General features: G+C 42.8%; 1 protein-coding gene and 1 non-coding gene across 4 annotated transcripts in view; one reads left to right on the top strand and one right to left on the bottom strand.

Annotated features, from left to right (window-relative positions):
* Positions 1-2,096: 2,096 nt before the first annotated feature.
* The window catches only part of Vkorc1l1 (vitamin K epoxide reductase complex, subunit 1-like 1), a 50,250-nt gene continuing 35,928 nt past the window's right edge, over positions 2,097-16,418 (top strand). Inside the window, exon 1 of one of the 3 annotated variants that reach the window (XM_017598418.3) lies at positions 2,097-2,442. In XM_017598418.3, coding sequence (XP_017453907.2) covers positions 2,105-2,442 — 338 coding nt within the window. In that variant the 5' untranslated portion in view covers positions 2,097-2,104. 3 annotated transcript variants of the gene reach the window in all.
* Trnaa-agc84 (transfer RNA alanine (anticodon AGC) 84) lies at positions 6,749-6,821 on the bottom strand. The gene has a single exon. It is a non-coding gene; the product is annotated as a tRNA-Ala (tRNA).

Genomic DNA, 16,418 nt, shown 5'->3' with positions numbered 1-16,418 from the left:
ATGAAAGTCATAGAATATTATTTCTGAGATCATGTAGTAAGAGAAGACTCAGGCTGGAGAGATGGCTCAGTTGGTAAAAATGCTTGCTGCCCCAGTGTGAGGACCTGAGTTTAAATCTTTGGCTCCTCCTATTTGATGTGGTTGTATGTGGCTGTTCTCACTTGTAACCCTTGCACTGGAGGTGGGGAGAGGCAGAGACAGATGGATCCTCAGTACTTGGCCAGCCAGCCTAGCTAAGCAAACCACTGATTCCAGATTCAGTGAGATACTCTGTCTCAAGGAGAGAAGCCTGAGAGCCATCCATTATAGTCAATGATTTTCTTTGTACCCACACATACGTGAACACACCCACACAGGTCAATAATATTTTTAAAGACTCTGATCTCATCCTTTCCCTCTTTCTCCTTTGTTGGAGGTTTAACCCAGAGCTTCACATAGAATAGTCAAGTATTCTACTGTTGAGCTAAATCTTGGTTTCTTTAACCCCTTACTTTGGGGGATGGGTGGAGTGGAAGCCGGGTGTGTTTTCTGGATTGCAAATTGGCACTGTTGTGACTGCCAAGCATCCAGGGAGGGCCTGCAGCCTTTTAATTGCCATAGGAGTGAAGTTGAAAGAGGACTCTCAGGGTTTGAGATAACCACAGCCGTGCCTCACATCTTAATTCGATCCAAGGTAGAGGAGGGGAAGAGAAAGAGAGAGGAAAAGAGGGGGTACACTCTGAGCTGGAAGATTCCTGGAAGAGAAACTGGGGGGGGAGTTTACTAGCTTGTTTAAAGCCACAAAAGATTGGGGGGATTTGTTACCCAACATTGTATAATTAATTGAAGAACATTACTTATTAATTAAAATCACTATGCGATGCCCCCAAAGCCCAACGGCTGCATTGGAGCAAAAGCTAGCGATCTCCACAAACTGCTTGTTTCTTCGTAGACACAGATGCCCTTATGTGTGTTTTCCTATCCAGTTTTGGCCACTAGGAAGCTCAGAATCAGTTATGGTTCAGTTTCAACAATTTTGCAAGCCTTCGTGGCCTGCTAATTTGTCTCCTCCCGTCTCCTCTTTCGTTTTCTTCTGGTTTTCCTTTTTCCAAGTCTTCGGGTTTGTTTTTTTTTTTCCTAGTTCATTTTTTTCCTTTTAGTATGGATTATGTTAAACCACATCAAATCCAAATTATAGAGAAGTATTCATGAACCCATTTAAAAATAGTTTTTTTTTAAATGTAAAAATAGTTTGGCACATTTTAAGAAAAAAGTTTCTCACATGTTGAACGCAAGACGCCTGGAGGTGGTGCCTGGGGAAGATCATGTCACACAAACGTGTCTCTGGAGCTCTGGAGCCATTGGTCAGGGATAATTTGGATTGGATAAGAAATATCAAGTGATAACGACGAAAATGTGTGTGTGTGGGGGAAGGCAATTGATTGCTACCAGGGGCCAAGGGCTTGCCCAGTCATGCACTACAGTAGCATCTTTGAAATCAATCCCCTTGTAACAGCACCCCCCTCTCAAGGTTAAGCCAAACCACCTAGCGCCTCACCCCTTCCCAGGCCACACCCCCCACCTCTCCTGGTCACGCCCCTGCCCCATCCAGCACACGTTTATGCGCTCCGCCCCTTCCCTCCGCTCCCGCCCCACCTTGTCCCGCCTCTCTTCTGACCGCGCCCTCCAGTCTAACGAACCCCATTTCTCAGTACCACCCTCCACTTGCGCCACGCAACCCTGGCTGGCTACAACCTCCGCCTCTTCCCCGCCCGCGCGCGGCTTTCTCACCCGCCCCTTTTAAACAAAACCACGCCCACTTCCAGCCACGCCCTCCGCATGCGCTGCACCACCTCCCTGCTGTTGCGCGCTCCGCCTCCTCCCTCCACACTTATGTGCGCCTTCCTAGCCCCGCCCAATTCTGATCAAACCCCGCCCCTTCTCAAGCGCTTCCCTCCTTTAGACCCCGCCCTCCGCATGCGCCGCACCGCCTCCCTGGCGGTTGCGCGCTCCGCCCCTCCCTCCGTGCCCGCGCGCGCCTTCCCCGCCCAGTCCGCCTCACTCCTCTCGGGGCGGTTGGGCCGCGCGCCTGTGGGGGCGGGGCCCGGAGGAGGCGACCGAGCCAATGGGGCGCGGCGGTGGCGGTGGCGGCGGCGGCGGCGGCGGAGGCGGTGGCGGCAGCGGCGGCGGCTGGGTCGGGCCCCGACGGGCGGCGGCGTCTGAGGTGGAGGCGGAGGGAGGCGGCGGCGGCGGCGGCGGAGGGGGGAAGATGGCGGCGCCCGTCCTGCTGAGAGTGTCGGTGCCGCGGTGGGAACGGGTGGCCCGGTATGCAGTGTGCGCCGCCGGGATCCTGCTCTCCATCTACGCCTACCACGTGGAGCGGGAGAAGGAGAGGGACCCGGAGCACCGGGCCCTCTGCGACCTGGGGCCCTGGGTGAAGTGCTCCGCCGCCCTGGCCTCCAGGTAGCCCGGCTTGAGTGAGGGGAGCGCGGCGCGGGCGGCGGCGGGGGGCGGGGAGCGCGCGGGGAGCTCCGGCCTGAGGGAGCGGGGCCCGGGCCGCGACACGGACGGCGGCGACCGGGGGGCGGCGGCCGAGGGCAGGCCTCCGGGATGAGGTGGCACAGTGTAGCCGGGAGGGCGCGGGCGCGTCCTGGCCGGTGTGACTTTTCTCCCTGTTGTCGCCGAGCGAGGCGAGTGAAGACCCCGATGCAGGGATCAGGGAAGCCAGCATTCACCCCCAGGGTCTTCGGACCTCTCCTACCCCGGGGCTATGTGTCTGGATGTCCGCTCCCGGGGGTGGCTTTCTCACCACCCTCCGGGTTGCTCGGGACAGGTGTTTTCGGTGCTCCGGCCTCTTTGTACTCAGAGTTAAGGAGAATTGGCAGCCTTCTGGAGGCGACAGTGACATTTGCGGGTAGACACGCATTTGACCCTACTCTGGAAGTGGAAGGTACCAGCTCTTAACCTTATATGATTCTTGGATTTTTCTCCCTCGTGTATTTCATGAAGTGTGCCCAGCAGGGGGAAAATGGCCAGAGTTTGGGGTCTACTTTAAGTTTTGATTAAAGGTGAGCACCCTATGTGTAGTGATGTTTTAGGTACTACGATGACTGTTATTTTGAGAAAGGAACTGAGTTGTAATCAACACTGGCCTGAAACTCGTCGGACTGTAACCTCCACAGCTCTTCTGCCTCAGTCTTTTGAGTTGGGAAATACAAGCATGCACCACCGTGGGTGACTTACAATGACTTTTAAATGTTTCTGATTAGTATTAACGGGCTAATCCGCAAAAGATTAAATTTACGCAATTTTGCTAAGCTGGTTTATTTGAACAATTTCTGTTACTTGAAGATACAATCGATGTTTTTTCCCTGTTAACATTTTATGGAGTACGCTAATTTTTTTTTCTTGGGAAAAAAAAGTATTTTACACTTTTAAAGGTTTCTTTTTAAAAGGATAGCAGTCATCAAAACCAGCAAAAGGGAAAAGAATTCTTGCAGAATTGATAGTTTGTCATTTTAATAGAGACTTCCGACCCCTAATATTTTGGAGTTTGTTAACAGTGCTTAAATTTCACTACATTCCTTTCCCTCCTTTTGATAAATTGCCAGGGAGACACAAATCGATAGCTCACTTTTATTTTGACCTCCATATTGGTGGAAGAGTATTTGAATTTGGAGTTTCTCCTGTGGTTTATCTGTAGACTTAAGGCTGTTGATCTTTTCTACTTATCTCTTTTCATAGACCAGGTAGGCTAGGCTAACTCATGTGTTCTTAAATAGAATTCCTGTAGCTTTTTAGTAGAAAAATGGTTGTCGTTATGGCCTCATTAAGCGTTTTTTAAAATGCATTGAATGTATGTTGCAGAATGTATCAGTGTGACAAAGAGCCCTTGGGAGTTTTATTTCCATTGAGGTTTAAGTCTTCTTAGACTTTCTTCAGACACTTTGAGAACTGCTGAGTGTATCTTGCTTCTTTCTATTGCACATATTTATGTTGGGGGTGTGGGGAGCACACACACGCGTGGAGTTCAGTGGACAACATGTGGGAGTCAGTTTTCCACCAGGTGGGTCCTAGGGGTGGAACCAAGCAGGCTTGGTGCAGGCATCTTTACCAGCTGAGCCCGATGAGTATATTTTATGCACACATTTTTTTTTTTTATGTTCTTTGCACTTTTGGAAAGGGATTTTAAACTTAAATATAACACCCCAAATTAGTTAAATGAATAAATGCAGAATAAGAGGAATATGCAGCAGCATAATTTCAAATACTTAGAAGCCATGAAATAAAGATGACTGGGGTAGGTTAATATGAAATGTAGTTATTATTACCAACTTTAGAATTTTTTTAAATGCAGTCTATAAAAAAAAATCTTACTGGGCCTTTTATTACTTGGCCATGTAAAAAGTAATTTACTATAGGTTTTAAGTTCTTCAAATGGGCTTTTCTTTAAGAGACTGTTTCTGAACCATTTAATTATACACTAAATGCTCTTATAGTTAATATGTACCACAAGAAACAAATTTTCACGCATATTGTTTCTTGAATCAAGCTAACTTTGAACTAACTGAAGCGGTCCCCCGGTCTCAGTCTCCTGAGTCCTGGAATTAGAGCCTTGCCTACACATCTATCAAGTTTTCATTTTTGCTTTTTTTTGTTTTTTTGTTTTTTTTTTCTTTTCTTTTTTTCAGAGCTGGGGACCGAACCCAGAGCCTTGCGCTTGCTAGGCAAGCACTCTACCACTGAGCTAAATCCCCAACCCTCATTTTTGCTTTTTAATAGAACATGATAGTATAATATTTGGTGACATCAATTAACGGATTAGTTATTTTAAAGTATGTTAGACTGAAAATCTCTCTGTCCCTTGCACTGGCGATTGAACACAGGGCCTGGCCAATGAGGCAAACTCTCTGTGACTGAGTGTCATCCCCAGCTCACTCATTTTACTTTTTTGTCAGAGTCTTAATAGGTAGCACTGACTGGCTGGGAATTCACAGAGCTCTGCTTGCCTCTACATCCCAAGTGCTGAGATGGAAGGTTTATCCCACCATGCCTGGCATTGTTTGAGTAACCTGAGTTAGCCTCCTTAGCATAAGTTGAGGCTGGCCTTGAACTCCTGAGATCCTCCACTGTTCATTCATGTTCTGAGATTATAGGTGTGCATCATCATATCGCTATAATATATAAAGGGTGAATTTAGTATGTTGTGGCTAAAAGTAATGTTTAGTTATATAGTGATGTACATAAATACTTAAATTAGGGGTTGGAAAGATGGCTTACCATTCTAGAGGATAAGTCCAATGCCCATGTGAGTGGTTCACAGCCACCTGTAACTTCAGCTTCAGGTGATTCAATGCCCTCTTTTTTTCTTTTTAGATATATTTTATTTTTTATTTTTTTATTATTTTTTTTTTCTCGGAGCTGGGGACCGAACCCAGGGCCTTGTGCTTACTAGGCAAGCGCTCTACCACTGAGCTAAATCCCCAACCCCTAGATGTATTTATTATTTAATATGTATGAGTGTTTGCCTGTACATATGTATATGCCTGGTATCTACAGAGATCAGAAGATGGCATTGGGTCTCCTGGGACTAGAGTTAACAGGCATTTGCGAACAGCCCATGTGGGTGCTGGGAATCAAACCCTGATCTTCTGTAAAAACAAGTACTCTTAACCTCTGAGCCAACCTCAGAGGACACCTGCACTTTTGTGCACATACAATTAAACATAAAGTCGTTAACCCTTTAAAATGTGATGTCTGCCAAAGGGGATAGGTAAGAAGTAAGGCGTTCTAATGAAAGCAAATACATCTCATATGTACACTAAAACTGTTTTCAGGAAATAGCCTTTTAGTAACTAACGTGTGTGTGTGTGTGTGTGTGTGTGTGTGTGTGTGTGTGTGTGTGTGTGTTTAATGAAGTTAAAAGGATTTAGACAAGGTTTCCTTTATAAACTGATTTTCTTTTGAAATTGGGTAGAATCTGCAAGATGCTCTTGACAGTGTGGGAGCCCTTAAGTGAAGCGTTGTCAGAGACTTTACATTGGTTAATTAGTTTGAAAATTAACCGCCAGATAGCAGTAGTAGTCTAGCTATTTCAGGAAAAGAAAGTTTGAGCCCAAGAGTTAATAGAATAAATGGTAGAGGAAGTTAACAGAAGAGAAGATTTCTGCGCAGTCTGTGTGTCTAAGGCCTGTGTTTTGGGCAGTACAATTATATAATAGTAGCCCCAGACTTTTGGATTTCAAAAGAGATCTTTCCCCCAATGTTCAGAGGCAGGAGAATTGCCAATAGCAACAGTAGCAAAGGAGCCTGGCATGGTGGCACATGTCTTTAGTCACAGCACTTAGGAGGTAGAGACTGGGTCTCTGAGTTCAAGGCTAGGCTAGGCTACGTAGCAAGCTTAAAGGCAGCTAGGGTTACCTAGAGAGACTGTGTCTCAAAAAGCAAAAAGTGGTAATGCTGCTACTGTCTGTCACCATAACTGGTTCATTTTTAGGTATTTTAAGCAATTTGAAAGAACAGAATCTTCAGAGGCTGTGTACTACCATGCCAAGAATTTAAAAAATTTAAACAAGTTTTCATCATAGGCTCTGACCTGCCTCTTGCTTTTTGCTAATAAGCATTATTTCTACCACTCTGTACTTTGTGTTCATATCAGTGAAAAGTTAGTAACTATGAGTATGTGAGAGAAAACTTCCTAATTTCATGAATTCAGGTGAATTTAAGAAGCAGATTGATTGCTGTGTTGCTATTGTGACTTGTAGATTTTTTTGGAGCTGGGGATCGAACCCAGGGCCTTGTGCTTGCTAGGCAAGCGCTCTACCACTGAGCTAAATCCCCAACCCCGTGACTTGTAACATATATCTCAGAAGCCACTGAAGCCAAACGAGGAATAGAAAGAGGTGAATGGCTGCCCTGTGGTAAAGATGGATGTGTGCTTACAGGGTGGGTTTGTTCTGTGTTGGGTGGTCATCTAAATACTTCACATATATTATCTTTGGAACAGTCTTTTGAGCTCAATAACTCATCACTGCTTTACAGATGAGAAACTGAGGCACACAGTGTGTGAATGAAATGTATTCCAGAGGGTAATGATAAAGGCCTGACTGACTTGGATGCAGGCAGACTGGTTCAGGACTCCAGGAACTTACTATTTTTAAATTCTTACTTTCTTTTTTTTTTTTTTTTGGTTCTTTTTTTCGGAGCTGGGGACCGCACCCAGGGCCTTGCGCTTCCTAGGTAAGCGCTCTACCACTGAGCTAAATCCCCAGCCCCAAATTCTTACTTTCTTATTATTGGAGATAATATGTGGTGATTAGAGGACTTTGTGAAGTGGTTTTTCTCCTACCTTTATTTGGGTTCTAGGGATTAAATCTAGGTTGTTGGCTTGCTCATCAATGGTTACTCATGAGCTATCTCACTGGCCCAAGTTATCTGAGGTAAGGTCTCACTATATAGTCTTTTCAGACTTCAACCTTATCATCTTCCTGCTTCAGCCTCTGCCATCATGCCTAGACTTTTCCATAACTTTAAATTCCATTTAGATGGAATACTAATTTATAGTGTGGTACCTGTATTAGCAAACCAAAGGGAGGGGGAAAAAAAACAAAACAACTGTAAGAAGTGTTGACAATTTTTTCTACAGAAATGCATAAGAAAATGCCTGAGTTTTTAGTATAGCTTTACATGACTACAGCAGTCTTTCGGAAAAACAAGGACATTACTAAGAAGGTGTGGTGTTCAAGAAGAAAGTTTGTGGAGTGTTTGCCCTCTAAGCCTAGATCTGTGAAGGCCTGCCCTTTGTCACACCCAGTAGTTAACAGAAACTCGGTGAAGTAGCTATCATGAGGACTTAGGAGGTTAACCCTGTGAAGAAAGATAAAACAATCTAGACACCTGCAAGGAAGGGGAAGTTTTGAATCTGTGTTGGGGTAAGCCATTGGTTCTCACCCTTCCTAACTCTGTGACCCTTTAATCCAGTTCCTCATGTTGTGGTGACCCCTGACCATAAAGTTATTTTCATTCCTACTTCATAACTATAGTTTTGGTATTGTTAGAAATAGTAAAATTGGGGGTTGGGGATTTAGCTCAGTGGTAGAGCGCTTGCCTAGGAAGCGCAAGGCCCTGGGTTCAGTCCCCAGCTCTGAAAAATAGAACCAAAAAAAAAAAAAAAAAAAAAAAAAGAAATAGTAAAATCGGGCTGGAGAGATGGCTCAGCGGTTAGGAGCACTGACTGCTCTTCCAGAGGCCCTGAGTTCAAATCCCAGCAACCACATGGTGGCTCACAACCATCTGCAATGAGATCTGATGTCCTCTTCTGATGTATCTGAAGACAGTGACAATGTACTCATATATACAAAATAAATAAATCTTAAAAAAAAAAAAGAAATAGTAAAATCTCTGTTTTCTGATGGTCTTTTGGGGGTCACTACCCACAGGTTGAGAACCACTGGGAGTTTTCCCTTTCTGAGAGTGGTGAGTCTTGTGAGCACAGATGGGGTCTTGGTAAGTAAGCTGGCTGAATCACTAGGTAAAACTACAGGCATTGTTTCCTGCATGATTAGAAACAACTGCAGGAAATGACATTTGGAAAGGCATGAACATTGGAAAACTGGCCATTAGTGAGAATAAACACGTGTGTTGTTTTTGAATATGACAGACCTACCTCAGGAAAGGACTGAACTCTAGAGCTCCAACAGAAAAATGCAAAGCCAGCCATTCTTTTACATCATGTTCATGTAAGAAACATGAGCACTGAGCCTTGGATTGTTCTCTTATAAAGGTACTTGTGCAAAACTGCTAGACCAAACATCTTTATACAATTTGTTCCTCAGAATCCTTGTTCCGTGTCAGAATTCACAAGTGTTTGATTCCTATTTTAGTGCTTACACTTAAACACTGTAAGCATTTATGTAGGCTCACATGCATTATCATACTGTCCTTTAATGTATTGGGAACCACCAATTTGTACTGCTAGCTTATCACAATAGAGTTAAATCAAAGTTGGAGCATCAGTCTTGAAAGAGTGCATGTCATGCCTTATGAGAGCATTTATGTAACACTGAAATAACAAGATTAGAGATGGAAGGGTCAATGCAGCAAGGAGTTAGTAATGGAAGCCATGAGGTGGTGTGGTTTAGAAGAAGAGGCTTAAAGGATCTTGAGGGGCAGAACCAGCTTGGGTTAGCTGTGACTGCACAAAGGGATGAATGTGACAGAGTTGTGCTGGATGTGAGATCTGAGTAACACTGCAGAACATCAAGGTCGTGGGCCTGGTTATGAGAGAGTGAACTAGTTGTGTCATCAAGGAGGTTGGCTGAAGGGTGCCTCCAGAATTTTTCTTTCTTTTTGCAAGTTTCTGTGTCTATAATTACAGAAATTTAAAAAGAAAAGAGCAATGTATTTAGACTATTTGGAAGGCAAGTAAAAACAAGCAAAAAGAAGAAAGTTTCAATGCTCTGTAATGCTACTACTACTCAGGAAAAGCATTCCGGAATAGTTTCTCAGTTTGTGCATAACCTGGGATTAGTCTTTACTGTAAAGACTGATTTACGGTAGTAGTTTAAGAATTCAGGCCAGGAGTGGTGGCTCATAACCATCTGTAATGGGATCAGATGCCCTCTTCTGGTGTGTCTGAAGACAATGACAGTGTGCTCATACATAAAATAAATAAATCAATCTTAAAAAAAAAAAAAAGAATTCAGGCCAGGAGTGGTGGCACATCCCTAGAATCCCAGCATTTAGGGAGGTTGGGGCAAGAGGATCCCAAGGTCAGCCTGCACCACCTAGGGAGACTTTTTTTATTAAGAATCACACTTGTGGTTGTTGGCTCATGTTAAGTTATATAAGCTAATTCAGGGCTAATTCAGCCATTGCATAGTGCAATAATATGAACATATATGCATGTATCTCCATCACAGTTACCACATATTTATTTTTACCAAAATACTTGCAGTTAGCAAGTATTCACTTTTTTTTTTTTTTTTTTTTTTCCTTTTCTATTTTTCGGAGCTGGGGACCGAACCCAGGGCCTTGCGCTTGGTAGGCAAGCGCTCTACCACTGAGCTAAATCCCCAACCCCTTCACTTTTTAAATAATGTGTAATTTTTTTTCCTTTTTATTTATTTATTTTTGGAGTTGGGGACCGAACCCAGGGCCTTGCGTTTGCTAGGCAAGCGCTCTACCACTGAGCTAAATCCCCAACCCCATGTGTAATTTTTTAAAAAAGATTTTATTTTATGTATGAGACCCAGAAGAGGGCCTCACTTCCCATTTCAGATGGTTATGAGCCACTGTGTGGTTGCTGGGACTTGAACTCAGGATCTCTGGAAGAGCAGTCAGTACTCTTAACTGCTGAGCCATCTCTCCAGCCCATGATGTATAATAATTTTAACTTGGAGATATTTTTTGTAGTCTTGTAGACAGGTGTAAATTTAGCCTTAATGCACTTTTTTTTTTTTTTTTTTTTTTTTGGAGATAGGGTTTCTCTGTGTAGCTCTGACTGTTCTGGAACTCACTTTGTAGACCAGGCTGGTCTTGAACTCACACAGATTTGCCTGCCTCTGCCTCCTAAGTGCCAGGACTAAAGGCTTGCTTTTATTGGTTTTTTTTTTTTTTTTTTTTTTTTTTTTTCTTTTTTTGGGGCTGGGGACCGAACCCAGGACCTTGCGCTTCCTAGGCAAGTGCTCTACCACTGAGCCAAATCCCCAACCCCCTGCTTTTATTGTTTTAAAGAACAAAATACTCATCCTTTGCAGCTGTTTGTCTCTGATGAATTAGGCTTTTCTTGATACAATGTGATCAAAACACATTTGACATAGACTGCCCCATTCATCATTATTTAGTTTTTATTCATCAGAACTTTATTGTTCTCACTGTAAATGTTACAGATTTTATCAAGTGCACTGATTTTAAAAAGGGTCAGCAAGATGGCTTACGGGTTAAGGCACTAGCCGCCAAACCTGGTGAATGAGTTTGATCCTTGGGACCTACATGGTGTAAGCAGAGGACAGATTCGTTCAAGTTGTCCTCTGAACTCCATACAAATAAATGCTCTCCCACACACATAAATAAATGCATTTAAAAAACTTAAAGATGAAATTAGAATAAAAACTGCTTTGTTTCTCACAAATTCATAATCCACATAAAATTTCATTCACATTTTTTGTTTCACTTTTCTTTTTGCTTTTATTTTCAGACAAGAGCCTAGCCCAGGTTTAGCCTTGATCTCTCCACCTTTCTACCTCAATCTCCCCATGCAGGTATTAACAGATGAGCTCCACCATACTTGACCTATAAACTTATTTCTGTATCAGTTTCTCTACTGGAATTCCAGGGACATATTGTTACTGCCTGGTGGGTATTGATTTTTTTTTTTTTTTTTTGTCAACCAAAATGTCATTGTATTTGAGAAATAAAATAGTAGAAAAATCTATGACAAAATGAAGAACTAAATTAGGTTGTAAAGTCGACGCCACTGTGTTAACAATTTGATTTATTTCTGTCCGGTGTGCATGAAGTAGAGTGTCCACATCAGTCAAGCAGGGTTGAAACCTTGGCTCTATCACTGTTTCTGTGTCCTCCTTTTTCCTATCAGGGGAGTGATAGTGTTGCCTCACAGAACTGTTGGGAACGGGAAGGGCACGAGTTAGTGTATGGAAAGTGACTAAGGACCGTGCCTGCATAAAGTACTCTTCATAATTTTTCTAGAACGTACTTGAGTAATATGTGTATTTAATGTCATTTCCTCTCACTAGCACACCGTAGCTATTTTCCCTTGTCACAAAAAGTCACACCAGAAATGTGAGAGAATGTCAGGAACCTTGTACCCTTGCCAGTGTTGGACAGTCTCACTTTTTAGGTCTTTGCCAGTTTGCTATATGAAAAATGTTCTCTCATTGTCTTGATTGGCATTTCTCCCTCCCCAAGGATCTGTGAAGCTTAATGGTGTTTTTTTTTTTTTTTAAATCTATTTTTTAATTTTATGTGTTTTGCGTGTGTACGTGCATGTCCAACTGTGTGGTGCCAGGAAAGGGTGATGGATTTCCTAGAACAGCAATAACTGATGGTTGGGAGCTGCTTTGCGTTGAACTGAACGTGAACGTGGGTCCTGGGACAAATCGTTGTGTTGTGCAGGCTGGCCTTGAACTTGTAATCCTCCTGCCTCTCTCTCCAAAGTGCTGGGATTACAGGCATAAGCCACTGGGCTTGTTTATATTTGTACTGGGATGGAACCTAAGACTCCAAAAATAGGCAAACACTCTACCAACTGATTTTTATTTAAATGTTTTTATTGTTTGTATTTTAGAGTTTTTTGTTTGTGAATCTAGCCTATATAGATCTTTTGTATTGATTTGGACATCCTGTATTTAAAAAATTTGAATATTTTATTTTTGTAGATCCTTTTTTAATGTATGATTATAGTTGTAGTTAATTTTTTTTTTTTAATGACAAGATCTCATTTTGTAGTTCTAACCGGTCTGGAATTTACTATGTAGACCAGGTTGGCTTTGAACTTACAGAGGTACACCTATTTTGCCTATAAACTGGTTTATAAACTGCTTGGCCTCTGAGTACTAGGATTAAACTCCTGTGCCCCCACCATACCCAGTAACTGTATGGAATGTTACATTTGGATTATACATTTGTTTTTCTCCTAGTTTGTCACCTTTTAATTTTGTTTATAGTGCCTTTGTTTATATAGAAGTGTGAAATATTTGGTTAGATCTTTTACTTCTGTATAGGTTTTGATTATTTTCCTTTAGTATTTAGCCAAATTTAGAATATTAAGATCAGTCCTTCCTTCCTTCCTTCCTTCCTTCCTTCCTCCCTCCCTCCTCCCATCCATCCATCCATCGTTCTTCCTTTCTTTTTTCTTCTTTTCTTTCTTTTTAATTTAGCTGGGTGTGATAGGACACCCCTTTAATTCCAGCATAGAGAGAGGCAGAAGCAGGCAGATCTGAGTTTGAGGACAGCCTAGTCTACCTACAGGTCAAGTTTCAGGACACCCAGGGCCACACAGAGAAAACCGAATCTTGGAAAAATCAAAAAAGAAAAAAAAAGTGAAAAAGTGTTCACAATTTTATTGTGTGTAGAACTTTTATGTTTAGTGTTTTTTTTTTTTTGTTTGTTTGTTTTTTTCTTTTCTATTTTTCGGAGCTGGGGACCGAACCCAGGGCCTTGCGTTTGCTAGGCAAGCGCTCTACCACTGAGCTAAATCCCCAACCCCATGTTTGTTTTTTTTTAAAGATTTATTTATTTATTATATATGGGTACACTGTCGCTGTCTTCAGACACATCAGAAGAGGGTGTCACATCTCCATTACAGATGGTTGTGAGCCACCATGTGGTTGCTGGGATTTGAACTCAGGACCTCTGGAAGAGCAGTCAGTGCTCTTAACTTCTGAGCCATCTCTCCAGTCCTTATGTTTAGTGTTAAGTAGAGACCTGGCTTATTTTTTTCTAAATAGATGATAGGACTTTGCCTAACTCCTAACTCCCATTTACAAACATGCTCGAACACACATGCACGCACACATGCACGCACGCAGGCACGCACGCTATACAGACTTGTCTATATTTGAGCCAGTACAGACTTTCCTGGATAGATAAGACATTTTTTTATCTGTATTATATTACCACAGTTTCCTGGGCCCCCTGTGGCTTTACATAGTAAATTTGTTATTTAATAGTGTAAATGTGCTTGTTTTCAAGTCTTTCTGAGCTATTTGCATGCATATACTATCATGGGAATCTTAGATCTGGGTTCTAAAAATGTCCCTTTTGAGAGTTTTGGTTAGAGTTGTATTGGCTTTGTAGATGGCTTTGGAAGGAGTCCATTTTCTCCAATATTTTCAGCTAATCCTTCCATCTTCCTCTGCTTGAGTTGCTTAGTTGATGACTTTTTAGTGTAGATTCCCTGTATGGCTTTATTTTGCTCTTAAGTAAATGTATTAAAAAGAGAGCTATTAGGGTCCATCAGTTGAGGAAAACGCCACTTAGCTTTCTGTAGTCTTTTAATTTGCAGCCTAGAGAGATAGATATTTATTGTGAAATCTGTACTCAAGTCTCTTAGCTGGCACCAGATTGTGCTTCCCTCCTTCCCTGCTTTCTTTGAGAAAGTCTCTATGTGGCCCTGGTTGTCCTGGAACTTGGTATGTAGACCAGGCTAGCCTCACACTCCCCTCTGCCTCTTCAGTACTGGAATTAAAAGGCACACACCTCTATGATTAGCTATGATCTTTTTCTTTCTTTCTTTTTTTTTTAATTTATTTTATTTATATGAGTACACTGTAACTGTTTTCAGACACGCCAAGAGGGCATCAGATCCCATTACAGAGAATTGTGAGCCACCATGTGGTTGCTGGGATCTGAACTCAGGGTCTGGAAGAGCAGTCAGTGCTCTTTTTTTTTTTTTTTTTGGTTCTTTTTTTCGGAGCTGGGGACCGAACCCAGGGCCTTGCGCTTCCTAGGCAAGCGCTCTACCACTGAGCTAAATCCCCAGCCCCGCAGTCAGTGCTCTTAACCACTGAGCCATTTCTCCAGACGTTTTTTGTTTGTTCGTTTGTTTTTTAAAGATTTATTTAATTCATTTATATGAGTATACTGTAGCTGTCAAGACACACCAGAAGAGGGCATCAGATCCCAGATGGTTGTGAGCCACCATGTGGTTGCTGGGAATTGAACTCAGGTCCTCTGGAAGAGCGGTCAGTGCTCTTAACCACTGAGCCATCTCTCCAGCCCCCTCTTTTTTTTTTCTTAATGTCATTTATTAACATGATTAAGGATATTCATCAAGTTGATTACTGAACTTTTTTGGTTTTGGATATTAAGGATACTTCTAAGTTTTTGTGTTTTGTTTTGTTTTTTTAATTTATTTTTTGCGTGTGTTTGTATGGGGTACATGCATGTATATGTGTTCACATACGTGGTTGGAGATCCAAAGTGCATGTTGGGTGTCTTCCTTAAGTGCTGTCCACTTTATTCAGACAGGACCAGTGAATCGGGAACATCCCACTTGTGGCAGTGCAGCCTAACAGTCTTCTGTCTCTGGATTGCAGGGTCCCCCCCATGCTTGCACAGTTTTCCATGTGTCCTAGGGATTCAGACTCAGCAGAAAAAGCACTGCAAATGCTCTGTCTACTGCCGCACCTCTCCAGACTCACTTCCAAGTCCTGATAGTGCAAACTAATATTGTTCGCACTTCTACTTTAAAATGTCCTGCAAGAGCTTGTTTTAGTTTTTTGGAAAACATCTCAAAAGGTAAAAAAAGAAAGAAAAGTCTTTAGGTAGCCTGTGGTTGTGAACGGTGCACACTCTGTGGCAGTGTGTAAGAAAGAAGGGTGCCACCTCTGGAGATGTGAGTGAAATCCAGCACCATGTGCCTCCTTGTTCTCCTTTCCATAGGTTTACATCGTTTGTACTATTTTTTGTGTGGTAGTTTTGTACAAGCTTACTGAAGGAGTGTAGGGCAGGCAGGCTTGGCGTGTGAGCTCACTCCCGCTTAACTTGTGCTGGGGCCAGAGGGTCTTAGAACCTGTAGAGATGGTAAGAACCTGTTTCAAAAATGAAAAGGGGGGGAAAAAAGGTGTATTCCGCAAACCTTTTGTGTTAAGAATTATGAATTCATATACTGATGGATCAGTTGGTTTGTGTTGTTATGTACCATATTTTGAGGCAGGGTTTTGCTTTATAGCTCAGGATAGCCAGCAACTTGCTAGTCCCCTTGCCATTTTACTGACCCCGCTTTGTTTGTTTGTTTGTTTGTTGGTGTTTTAAAACTTTATGTATATAAATATTTGCTTACATATCTATGTATATACATATATATGTATGTATGTGAACCATATGCATGCCCAGTGCTCTTAGAGGCCACAAAAGGGATCAGATTCCCCCAGAACTGGTAGTTGCAGGTAGTGTGAGCCACCATGTGGGGGCTTGATACAGAATCTGTGTCCTCTACTAGAGCAGCAAGTGCTGTAAACTGCTGAGCTGTCTCTTCAGCTTCACCATCCCCGCCCTGCCCCCCCGTCCCACCCCCTGTTTTATTCTTAACTAAGACTTTGGCACCAAACTTTAGGACAGAAGACTGGCATGAGCTCAGCTGGAATATGTAGGAATGGTATTTTTTAGACTCTGGCTTAAATTCAAACTAAAATACGTGAGGTGAACCATCTAATTTTCAAATATGACTAGCTCTTCCCTGGAGGTCTCAGCAAAGCCTGATTTCATTAGGGCCTGTCACCTGCCCAGGGGCATGTAACAGGAGGAGCCCATTTGCCTTGGCTGACTGCTGACCTGCCTTGGCCTCCTGCCCCAGGCCTGTTCTGCACAAGCAGTAGCCGTGGCCCTGGGTGTCTCCTGGAGAAGAGTGGGGGTGGGAGGTATTGAACCTTCTCAGGCTACTTCAGATATGGAAGAAACAGAAAGCGAGCCAGCCC

Source organism: Rattus norvegicus, chromosome 12, assembly GCF_036323735.1.
Source record: "Rattus norvegicus strain BN/NHsdMcwi chromosome 12, GRCr8, whole genome shotgun sequence".
NCBI classification, from domain to species: domain Eukaryota; kingdom Metazoa; phylum Chordata; class Mammalia; order Rodentia; family Muridae; genus Rattus; species Rattus norvegicus.
The sequence above is the reverse complement of the archived record's forward strand: the minus strand, read 5'-3'. Positions and strand labels throughout refer to the sequence as shown.